Source organism: Arachis hypogaea, chromosome 4 (assembly GCF_003086295.3).
Source record: "Arachis hypogaea cultivar Tifrunner chromosome 4, arahy.Tifrunner.gnm2.J5K5, whole genome shotgun sequence".
Classification (NCBI taxonomy): Eukaryota; Viridiplantae; Streptophyta; class Magnoliopsida; order Fabales; family Fabaceae; genus Arachis; species Arachis hypogaea.
Window position 1 is genome coordinate 98,410,103 of NC_092039.1, and position 12,040 is coordinate 98,422,142.

The following is a 12,040-nucleotide window of genomic DNA, read 5'->3' on the forward strand; positions in this document are numbered from 1 at the left end:
TGAACAAGATGTAAATCATAGGATCCAAGCGGGTTAGTCAAAATAGCGTAGTGCGTCTGATTTTATATGTGACAAAAAATGTCTTTAAAACTTAGAGGTAAATTCTATTATACTGCTATCAGACCGACTATGCTTTATGATACAGAGTGTTGGCCGGCCAAAAGGGAGCACAATCATAAGTTAAGTGTGACAGAGATGAAAATGTTGAGATGGATGAGTGGTCATACGTAATTGGATAGAATAAGAAACTAAAATATAAGAGAGAGAGAGAGAGAGAGAGAGAGAGAGAGAGAGAGAGAGAGAGAGTTGGAATGTGGAAAAGATGATAGAATCGAGTCTCAAGTGGTTTGGACATGTGAGAAGAATACCAACAGAGCACACAGTTAGCAAGGTGGATGAGATGGAAGATGAAGACCTAGGAAGACCATCCATAAGGTGGTCGAACAAGATCTACATGTAAATGTCTCTCTGTAGACAAAATACATGATAGAGCTCAACTGCATCTTTTGATCTATGTAGTCGACTCCACCTAATTGGACAAGGTTTCATTGTCGTTATCGTCAACTTTTTAGTTATAAACTAGTGTATGAACTCGTGCTCACCACGAAAAAATTTATAAAAGTAAAAAAAAATTATATGCTTCGATATATAAAATAAAAGTACAAAATAATTATTATTTTAAGAAATTTATAAAATTATTATCAAAATTAAAGTTTAACCTAAAAAAAGTGAGTAATAATTATTTTATATTTTTAAGGTAAAATAATTATACACTGATACATAATTTAAAATAAAATTAAAATATTTACATTAGAATACTATTTTTTTAAAGACTTCTCTATAAACAATATTGATGGTTGAATTTGCAGACATTCCTACGTGATTCATAAGTAAAACTTTTAAACATCTCTTACTCTTAACTCTTGAAAGTGCCACATATAGTTGGCCATGTGTAAAAATTGGTTTGGACAAGTACAATCCAACATGAGATAAAGTTTGTCCCTAAGACTTATTAATTGTGGGTACCATATTCATTTTTGGAATCAAAGCAATATGACCAACATTGTTACTCGTTAAGATTTCACATTCTATGACGTGATTTTCAAACTTCCTAACTTGTAGCCTTGTACCATTACAAAGACCACTGGATTGGTCAATATTCCTCAGTAACATCACCAGAACACCAACCTTGAGTATTAATTTATGTGGAGGCAAACCAGAGCAATTTATGCTATTTAGTAATTCAGGACCATAGAGATCAGTTGACTCTCCATATTCCCTTCATCCATACAAATGGAATCCGAACTAAGATACAATTTTCCCCCTCCAAGAATGATAGCCATCAGATGGTTGTTGACCTCTTCAACGATGTCTAGTGTGGGAGCCAGTATGGTTCTTGCTTTGAAAAAATCCTTTGAGGACATGTTTTCCAAAATATTTGGATAAGAAAAATGAACCAACTCATCAAATGCCTGGTCCGAAGAAGGAATAACAATATCTCCAAGAAGACATATCTCAGATTTACCATCCATATTGTCACCTATTAGACCATCACCAACTTTCAATAATCACTCACCAAATTGCTCTGTCTCATCTTGATCTGAAGCAGTCATCCCTACAGAGAGTCTCATATTTTTTGTTAGTTTGAGCACCTGACAAAACTTCCAAAGGTAAGACGAATTCACGGTTGAATGTACGATATCTTGTCTCGATCCTCGTGGAATGACAGGAAGAACTTGTCTAAAGTCTGTACCTAGTACAACCACTTTTCCTTCAAAGGGTAAATCTTTGCTATATGTTGGAGAACACCTCATGATATCACCCAAGCATTTATCACGCGCTTCATAGCAGTACCTACTAATCATTGGAGCCTCATCCCAAATTATAAGTTTGGCTTTCAACAGCAACATTACTTGAGGGGAACCAGGTTTGATGTTACATATAGAATCCTCAGTTATATTCAGCGGTATTTTGAACCTTGAGTATGCCGTTCTTCCATTAGGAAGAAGTAAATATGCAATACCACTCGAAGCAACGTTTAACACTATATCACCCATTGAGTGAATCTCAGCAGACATAAGGTTCCAGAAAAATATTTTTTCAGTATCCCCATGACCATACACAAAGAAAAAACCCCCTTCATCACAATACACAGCTGTAACAATTTTAGCGAATGCATATCTCTGCTCAGCTGTTGCGATGGCTAACATATCTGAGGCATTTTTCTTTAAATCATCCCTGTTAAAGTTTAGCTCTTTCCTAATAACCCTTTTGGTTAACAAAAAACTATCAACTTCAATTGCTAAATGCATAGGAGGATAGTCTTTTAAGGTTTGACCATAGGAATGTAAGATCTTGTCTATATCCATTAAGCACAACTGCTTAATCTCATCATCTGACATTGTTAACTCTGCATATTATACGATACTGTAAAATTCAATCAAACTAAAAATAATCAATAAAGAAGAACTTTTATCATTGTAATTAATAAAAACTCACCCCTCATGTTCATCACGGCTCTCTGTCGATACAAAATATCATCTGAGAGTTCATGCCAACATCTATCCCAGACATGTTCTAGTCTTGAGATATTGTTGGATGTTAATAGAATGACAAATAACCTCCTAACATATGATCCTGAGGCCTATGAACTTGCTTCCTTAATTGCATCAATGAATTCTTTGTCATCTTGTAAGAGTCCAAGGGCGAAGCATGCATCTCTATACATAGCATAAATTGTTCCTCCTACTGTTCTTATATCTCGAAAACTCATACATCCTCTTTGAGTATTCAAGAGAAGTCGTTGGTAATATTCTTCAGTATTTGCTGCAAAAAACTTGGTTAAAATCCAACTTTTAAGTTGTTAAATGGATTAAGCTACGCTATTTTAATTATTATGTAGCTACACATCCGCATAAGAATAATTTTCCTAAAAAAATATAGAAAAATAAAAAATTATATAATCTACAGATTATAACTGTTGAAAGTTATTTGAACATTTATTTTCTAGTATAGATAAATCGAATAAAATGGACGTGGGGTACAGGCTATTAAGATTTTAAATTTAAATCATTAAATAAGTAAGATCAAAATTGAATATAAACTCGTCATTACCTGCAGGTACATGAGTCAACCTTCCAATTGCGAAGCCTTTCTTTCGAGAAAACCACTTTGAAGAATTGTCCTTCCAAACAAACTTGGTTGGAAACTCAGCATAAGTCAGACTTCAAGTATAGGAATATGACATGTTCTCCGCCATCCATCCCAAAAACATGGACTTATGAGATATTGCTCTTTCGACGATATCATTCACATTAGAAGTTTCACCATAAACCACAGGTTGCTCATCCTCCAAATGGAGTGGAAGTATAATCACAAATGGTTTTTTCTCTTGGATTTTGTATCCAAATAGACACCAGACTGCCTCACATGCCAAAATATACCTACAATCGTAGTAATTCCTAATTTCGTCAACAACTTGTGTGGCTTCTGACGGATCACCAACATTGTATAGAGTAGCTGTTACGTGGTCATTACCCTTGTGTACATACTTAAACAGATACTTAATAGAACTTGTTTGGCATGTGTATTCCACATTTATGTGGCACCCAAACTTGAGCAACAATTTTAGATTATACGGAACAATAAACTTATTGTCTAGTACACATTCCCTTTTCTTTATTGTTTGACCGTTATCAGTACGCCTATATTTGGGAAATCTGGCCTCATCAATGAGTGTTCGCTGTCTAAACTCTTTAGGATAGAACTTTGAACAGGATCCATTCTTCATGCAAGGTGAATTTTTGTTGTACGGACCACATGGACCATGTACCATATAATTTTGAACAGCTCCATGTAGATTTGGCCTTTTATTTTCATCAGAAATCTTAGATGTTATATGTTTGTCTATGTCATCCGGTGTTTATGGCTTGAACTCGTTACTCATGAATAAAATGATATGTGCATGCGGAAGCCCTCTCTTTTGAAACTCTACAGTGCAAACGTCTGAAAATTGAAAAAGACAAATGAGCAAAGCATTACAACATAAGATTTTAAAAAAGCGTTGCATAAACGTAGACTTACATCCCAAAATTTTGCCAAAGATTTTTCCCTCTTTTAGGTCATCAATCAAACCATCAAGTTTGATCTTGAAAACTCGACACAATATATCAGGACGGTTTTCTGCCTTCAATCCAATGGAACTCACTTCTCTTTTTATCTTATCCCATTTAGGGTTACAGGTCATGGTGATAAAATAGCTATGGTATCTTGCATATCTGTAAATTGTAAATGCATCTTTACAATTATTCATCATATACCTAGGTCCACCGGTAAAAATACTGGGAAGAATGATTCTTTTGCCAAGCCTTGCAGCATCTACATCCCCGTTTATAAGACTTTCATGCAGATTTTGTATTTATCAACCCTCAACTGTGGTTGTTTACACCTAAAGAATGTTAACCTCTCTGATTCCACCATTGTGTAGGCATCTACCAGAAACGGTTGGAATAATCTCTTTGATTTCAAAATTAATGGAGATTCACCCGTCCTTTTCTGTAGTTAAAAAGCAAAGAATTGTCGCAAAGTGATTGTTTTGTTTTTCTTTGTAGGCCTAGTGGAGATAGAATCTAATGTTGCAATACCCAAACGAAATCCATCCTCCCCATACGGAAATAATAATGGATATTGCAAGGCTAAATAAGATGGATGAAAAATATCAATCTGCTTGAGCTTTCTAGATTGACTCTCTATAATAATATCTCTATCTTTGTTAAGTTGTTCGACATCGCCATCAATCAATGCAGCCACTTCAGATGCAAATGGCAAGTTGTATGTCCTGCCATCTGTAGTCCTTTTACTAATCAACTTAAGCTTTATGTTTGTGCAATTTTCCTGTTGGTACGAAAACTCTTTGACAAACTATTATATTTGTCTAGCATGTTTCTTAATATTGCCACAATTTTTCTATCCTTCTCATTTATAGCTTCATTAGAACTGCAAAAAAAAATTTATGTTATTTTCTCTCACAGATAAGAAATAACTAAAAAAATTGACTGGTTGCATGAAAATTACCAAAGTGTGCCTATTCGATTATCAATCTCATTTTCTGTGTCATAGATATATAGTTAGGCAAATGTTGGTTGCAAACTATCAGGAGGAAGTAAGCTACCAATGCTATGGTAGTTTTGACCCCCAAGCTTAAAAATTGGAGGGCAGTCCCATTGTTCATCCCCACAGTCAATTTTTTCAGCCATTGATGTAAAATAAAATATTGAATTAAACGTCCTTATATTTTTTAGGAAATGAATACTTCTTTGATCTCCTCCAGTATGAAGCTGAATGAGCTCATCAGGAGGCATAGAAAGTAGAGGAAGCTCGATCTTTTCTTCCATACAACATAATGAAAACTTTGGTTGGGGCGACTGTTTGGATTTAGCAATCCTTTCTCCAGACCACATTCATATTTTACAGTGTTGACATTGATAAATAGGATTTCCTATATCCCAGACATCTACCGAATGAACTCTCTTTAGATACTCAGTTGTCATATCAATGCAATTTAGTCCATGATGTACACAAAGATGCAAATAAATATACAGATAAAATTTTTACATACCGTCTAAGGTTTCTGAGGATGGTATAAAATTATCTTTCATATCCATATCCAACATTGAATCATCATAACCATTCAAAACTACAATAAATAAAAATTATAAAAAATGCAAACATATATGTTGATGTATTACTAATAATTCATATCTCTTGCAAACTACAAACTTAAATTCTTGATATAATGAGAAATTACCTTCATCATCAACAAAAGGGTCAACATTTTGGCCACTTTGTGTGTCACCACTTGATGGGTGCCTCTTAACATTCGATAAATTTACATCTTCATAAAGTTGTGCCAAATTAATAGCCACCGAAGCAACAACAGAGGAAGATTGTCTTTTTTGCACCCCAATTATAGTAGAACTTCTTTACAAAAAGTTCAATTTTATTCAATTAAACGTTAGACACTATAGGAAAGAAAAGAATATAATAATGATGATCATCTTTTCTAAATTACCTTTCTGTTAGGCATGATCTATGGGAACCGCAGTGTGATGGAAGCTGATTTTGCGAAACGACTTCCGTTAGATTATTGGCGGGTCCTTTTACACTGGAGTATGCTAGAATTGTAATAAATCTATGTTATATAAATGATTTCCGATGAAGTATACTTTTTGTTAAATATTGGTGTATGAATCATTTGGCAATCATTAATTATACATACTATTTGTTAACACGGACAGTGGAGTTCTTGTCAATGAGGGATCCGTCCGTAGAGTTAAAGATTTAGATCTTATCTCTGATGTAGAAGGTCTTATCTCTGTCAATTAGGAGGAGTATTTTCCTGTCCAATTCCATGTGAGGCACAGTGTATACCATACATAGATAGTTGCTTCCCTATGAATTAGTAATGAGAAATATATAGAAAATTTTAGTCATTAAACTGATATAAATTAAATTTAGATAAATATGAGTCAATTACAGTAAGAAAAATGTCATCTTTATCTTCACTGGATTGTAATGAGAATATTAGATGAGGTATCAGTTTCTCGACACACTATTTTTTGACTTGTAGTAATATGATACACATTTTTATGAACGTTAAAATTTGTATTATTGTTGTTCTTCGACACTGTTATGTCAAGAAAAATAAATGAAACACAAATAATAATTATTCAATTAACTAATTTTGTATTTAATTTTATATAATTTTAGTAGTATACTTTCGTAGTTAAAAATTTTTTATATTGGTTTAGTTTTATTGAATTATTTTTTAAATTATTAAACTAAATCAATGAGTATCTATATCATATTATTTAAAATATACCCAGTCATATAAAAATAAATACTATTCAATTTAAATAATAAATAAAATACTAAATTTAAATATAATTTTAAAATTTTAAGTTATTTAAATCGAGTTAAATAGATCTACACAAAAGTACATGAAGATTTGAAGATTGCATAGTTTTTATGTAATTTATAGCTTACTAAATATGAATTTAAAAAAAATTATAAAGATGAATAGTTATTTACAGTTTTTCAATCACTAAATTAAAATATTTAAAAAATTATGTATAGTACAAACTACTTCGCTAATATTCTCAACAATGATGATAGTTTAAACTGTATTTCTCATAAAAAAATAGAAATTAAAAAAGTTTCACAAGAACACTTACCAGAAGCACAAAAAAAAGCAGACTCATTATCATCAAGTCTTTTTTGTTTTTTTGCCAAAATTATCCTTCGTCTTAACCTTGCAATCTTGGATTGTGTGATTAAAGTGGGTTACATTATCGTTGTTAAATCACTTATCTACAATGTACTTCTCCTACAACAATGAGCTACGAATACAAATTTTCAAATTTTAATACTTATCTTAAAATTAAATTTTAAATATCTATTAACTTACAATACTGATTATTTATTGATTAATTTATGAGGTATCATTTTTAACTTAAAAAATAAAAAACTTAATTTTTAAATATGTAAAAATATATATACAGTGACTTTTAATTCATAAATTAATAATCTAATTAAAAAGAGTATATATATAAACTAAATCAATTTAAATATAGCTGTGTTAAGTAAACTAATTTTTATATTATATATTATTAAATAATTAATTAAAAATATACACTCATGCACAACAATTTTAAAATTGAATTAGAAGTGATTAATAAATCACATTTTTTTAATCAACGTATAACAAAAAAAATTAGTTAAGGACAAAATATTCAACATAAAATAATTTTAGTCATTTAAAATTTAAATATTAAAAATTGAATTACTTATTAAAAATTAAATACAACTTTGTAGTATGTTTCAATAATAATAATAATAATAATAATAATAATAATAATAATAATAATAATAATAATATACTTTTAAAAGAAGGTATTACTGCATGTTCTCCGTGACATGTAATTTTTAAATTTATTTTATAAATAATAAAATAATTTTTTTGGATAATTAGATTAAGTGAATAATAAAAATTAGTATCCAAATTAACAAATTTTAATTTATCTGGTAAAAAAAAATGAAACTTACATAAAATATATGAAACTTACATAAAACATAGTGTATTGTGTAGTAATAGTACTTTTAGAGAGTGCATAATAGTCTTATTTTTTTTCAAATATTTAACAATTATATAAATATTATTTATTTTCAATTACTAAGCTAATAAATTTATAACATGTGAACCGTAAAAAAATAAAATTGCAAAGAAGTTAAACAAAATAAAATGAAAACACTAATTAATAGAAGACTAATCGACATTTAAAAAATTTATTTGAAATGAAAAAAATAAAACTTATATAAAGATGTGGTGCAATGTGCAACAGTAACACCTTCAAAAAATATCTAATAATTAAATATTGAATATGATAATTATATGTAATTGTAGAGTTCTTATATAGAGCTATTGTATTTTGGGTTGGGTGGTGCACGAAATTGTGATCATCAATGGCGCCATCAACATGGTACGCTCAATTGCAATCTCAACTATTTATCACAACTTCGCACAACTAACCAGCAAGTGTACTGGGTCGTCCAAGTAATAAACCTTACGCGAGTAAGGGTCGATCCCACGGAGATTGTTGGTATGAAGCAAGCTATGGTCACCTTGTAAATCTTAGTTAGGCAAACTCAAATGGTTATGGATGATGTATGAATAAAACATAAAGATAAAGATAGAGATACTTATGTAATTCATTGGTGAGAATTTCAGATAAGCGTATGGAGATGCTTTGTCCCTTCCGTCTCTCTGCTTTCCTACTGTCTTCATCCAATCCTTCTTACTCTTTTCCATGGCAAGCTGTATGTAGGGTTTCACCGTTGTCAGTGGCTACCTCCCATCCTCTCAGTGAAAATGTTCAACGCACCCTGTCACGGCACGGCTAATCATCTGTCGGTTCTCAATCAGGTTGGAATAGAATCCAGTGATTCTTTTGCGTCTGTCACTAACGCCCAGCCTTCAGGAGTTTGAAGCCCGTCACAGTCATTCAATCATTGAATCCTACTCAGAATACCACAGACAAGGTTTAGACCTTCCGGATTCTCTTGAATGCCGCCATCAATTCTAGCTTATACCACGAAGATTCCGATCAAGGGATCCAAGAGATAAACATTCAAGCCTTGTTTGCTTGTAGAACAGAAGTGGTTGTCAGGCACTCGTTCATAAGTGAGAATGATGATGAGTGTCACATAATCATCACATTCATCATGTTCTTGGGTGCAAATGAAGATCTTAGAACAAGAATAAGCTGAATTGAATAGAAGAACAATAGTAATTGCATTAATACTCGAGGTACAGTGGTGGCGCGAAATTGTGAACAATACTTTTCACAACTCTCATAATCCCCGGTCATGAACCCCAAAAACTTGGTGTTCAATACCATGGCATTAACACAACTTCGCACAACTAACCAGCAAGTGCACTGGGTCGTCCAAGTAATAAACCTTACGCGAGTAAGGGTCGATCCCACGGAGATTGTTAGTATTGAAGCAAGCTATGGTCATCTTGTAAATCTTAGTCAGGCAAACTCAAATGGTAATGGTGATGAACGAAAATAACACAAAGGTAAAGATAGAGATACTTATGTAATTCATTGGTAGGAACTTCAGATAAGCGCATGAAGATGCCTTCCCTTCCGTCTCTCTGCTTTCCTACTGTCTTCATCCAATCCTTCTTACTCCTTTCCATGGCAAGCTCAAGCAAGGGTTTCACCGTTGTCAGTGGCTACCTCCCATCCTCTCAGTGAAAGCGATTGCATATGCTCTGTCACAGCATAGCGGAATTCATCTGTCGGTTCTCAATCAGGCCGGAATAGAATCCAGTGATTCTTTTGCGTCTGTCACTAACGCCCCGCCTTCAGGAGTTTGAAGCACGTCACAGTCATTCAGTCATTGAATCCTACTCAGAATACCACAGACAAGGTTAGACCTTCCGGATTCTCTTGAATGCTGCCATCAGTTCTCGCCTATACCACGAAGACTCTGATCTCACGGAATGGTTGGCTCGTTTGTCAGACGAGCACTCGGTTGTCAGGCGATCAACCATGCATCGTGCAATCAGGAATCCAAGAGATATTCACTGGAGCCTTGGTTGCTTGTAGAACAAAAGTGGTTGTCAGTCACCTTGTTCATGGGTGAGAATGATGATGAGTGTCACGGATCATCACATTCATCAAGTTGAAGAACAAGTGATATCTTAGAACAAGAACAAGTGGAATTGAATGGAAGAACAATAGTAATTGCATTAATACTCGAGGTACAGCAGAGCTCCACACCTTAATCTATGGTGTGTAGAAACTCCACCGTTGAAAATACATAAGCATAAGGTCTAGGCATGGCCGAATGGCCAGCCTCCCAATGATCTAAGATAGCATAAAATGAAGATGGCTACCCTGATATATCTAAGAACTAGATGTCCAAAGATGAAAATACAATAGTAAAATGTCCTACTTATAGAGAACTAGTAGCCTAGGGTGTACAGAGATGAGTAAATGACATAAAAATCCACTTCCGGGCCCACTTGGTGTGTGCTTGGGCTGAGCAATAAAGCAAATTTCGTGCAGAGACTCCTCTTGGAGTTAAACGCCAGCTTTAGTGCCAGTTTGGGCGTTTAACTCCCATTTGGGTGCCAGTTCCAGCGTTTAACGCTGGGATTTCTGAGGGTGACTTTGAACGCCGGTTTGGGCCATCAAATCTTGGGCAAAGTATGAACTATCATACATTGCTGGAAAGCCCAGGATGTCTACTTTCCAACGCCGTTGAGAGCGCGCCAATTGGGCTTCTGCAGTCCTTTTTAGTCTCTGAATCAGATTTTTGCTCAGGTCCCTCAATTTCAGCCAGAAAATACCTGAAATCACAGAAAAACACACAAACTCATAGTAAAGTCCAGAAAAGTGAATTTTAACTAAAAACTAATAAAAATATACTAAAAACTAACTAGATCATACTAAAAACATACTAAAAACAATGCCAAAAAGTATACAAATTATCCGCTCATCACAACACCAAACTTAAATTGTTGCTTGTCCTCAAGCAACTGAAAATCAAATAAGATAAAAAGAAGAGAATATGCAATGAATTCCAAAAACATCTATGAAGATCAGTATTAATTAGATGAGTGGGGCTTTTAGCTTTTTGCCTCTGAATAGTTTTGGCATCTCACTCTATCCTTTGAAATTCAGAATGATTGGCTTCTTTAGGAACTTAGAATCCAGATAGTGTTAATGATTCTCCTAGTAAAGTATGATGATTCTTGAACAAAGCTACTTATTGAGTCTTGGCTGTGGCCCAAAGCACTCTGTCTTCCAGTATTACCACCGGATACATACATGCCACAGACACATAATTGGGTGAACCCTTTCGGATTGTGACTCAGCTTTGCTAGAGTCCCCAATTAGAGGTGTCCAGGGTTCTTAAGCACACTCTTATTTGCCTTGGATCACAACTCTTTATTCTCTATTTTTTTCGTTTTCTTCTCTCTTTTTTTCGGTTTTTTTTTTTGAATAGAAATGCTTTTTCTTGCTTCAAGAATCATTTTTATGATTTTTCAGATCCTCAGTAACATGTCTCCTTTTTCATCATTCTTTCAAGAGCCAACATTCATAAACCACAAATTCAAGATACATATGCACTGTTTAAGCATACATTCAGAGAACAAAAATATTGCCACCACATCAAAATAATTAAACTGTTATAAAATTCAAAATTCATGCAATTCTTTTTCTTTTTCAATTAAGCACATTTTTATTCAAGAAAGGTGATGGATTCATAGGACATTCATAACTTTAAGGCATAGACACTAAGACACTGATGATCACAAGACACAAACATGGATAAACATAAGCATAAAATTCGAAAAACAGAAGAATAAAGAACAAGGAAATCAAAGAACGGGTCCACCTTAGTGATGGCGGCTCTTTCTTGCTCTTGAAGATCCTATGGAGTGCTTGAGCTCCTCAATGTCTCTTCC

At 33.5% G+C, this 12,040-nt stretch overlaps 2 protein-coding genes across 2 annotated transcripts; both read right to left on the bottom strand.

The window, feature by feature from the left end:
* Positions 1-1,568: 1,568 nt before the first annotated feature.
* Positions 1,569-2,402, bottom strand: LOC140184181 (uncharacterized). The gene has a single exon (XM_072234481.1). The coding sequence runs from the start codon at positions 2,400-2,402 to the stop codon at positions 1,569-1,571; it is 834 nt and encodes a 277-aa protein (XP_072090582.1).
* Positions 2,403-3,226: 824 nt separating this feature from the next.
* On the bottom strand, positions 3,227-3,835 carry LOC140184182 (uncharacterized). The gene has a single exon (XM_072234482.1). It carries the CDS (start codon positions 3,833-3,835, stop codon positions 3,227-3,229), a length of 609 nt encoding a protein of 202 aa, XP_072090583.1.
* Between the last annotated feature and the right edge of the window lie 8,205 nt (positions 3,836-12,040).

Excerpts from the sequence above, each read along its gene's own strand:
- LOC140184182 (XM_072234482.1), bottom strand. The coding sequence starts at position 3,835 with ATGGTACATGGTCCATGTGGTCCGTACAACAAAAATTCACCTTGCATG.
- LOC140184181 (XM_072234481.1), bottom strand. The coding sequence starts at position 2,402 with ATGTCAGATGATGAGATTAAGCAGTTGTGCTTAATGGATATAGACAAG.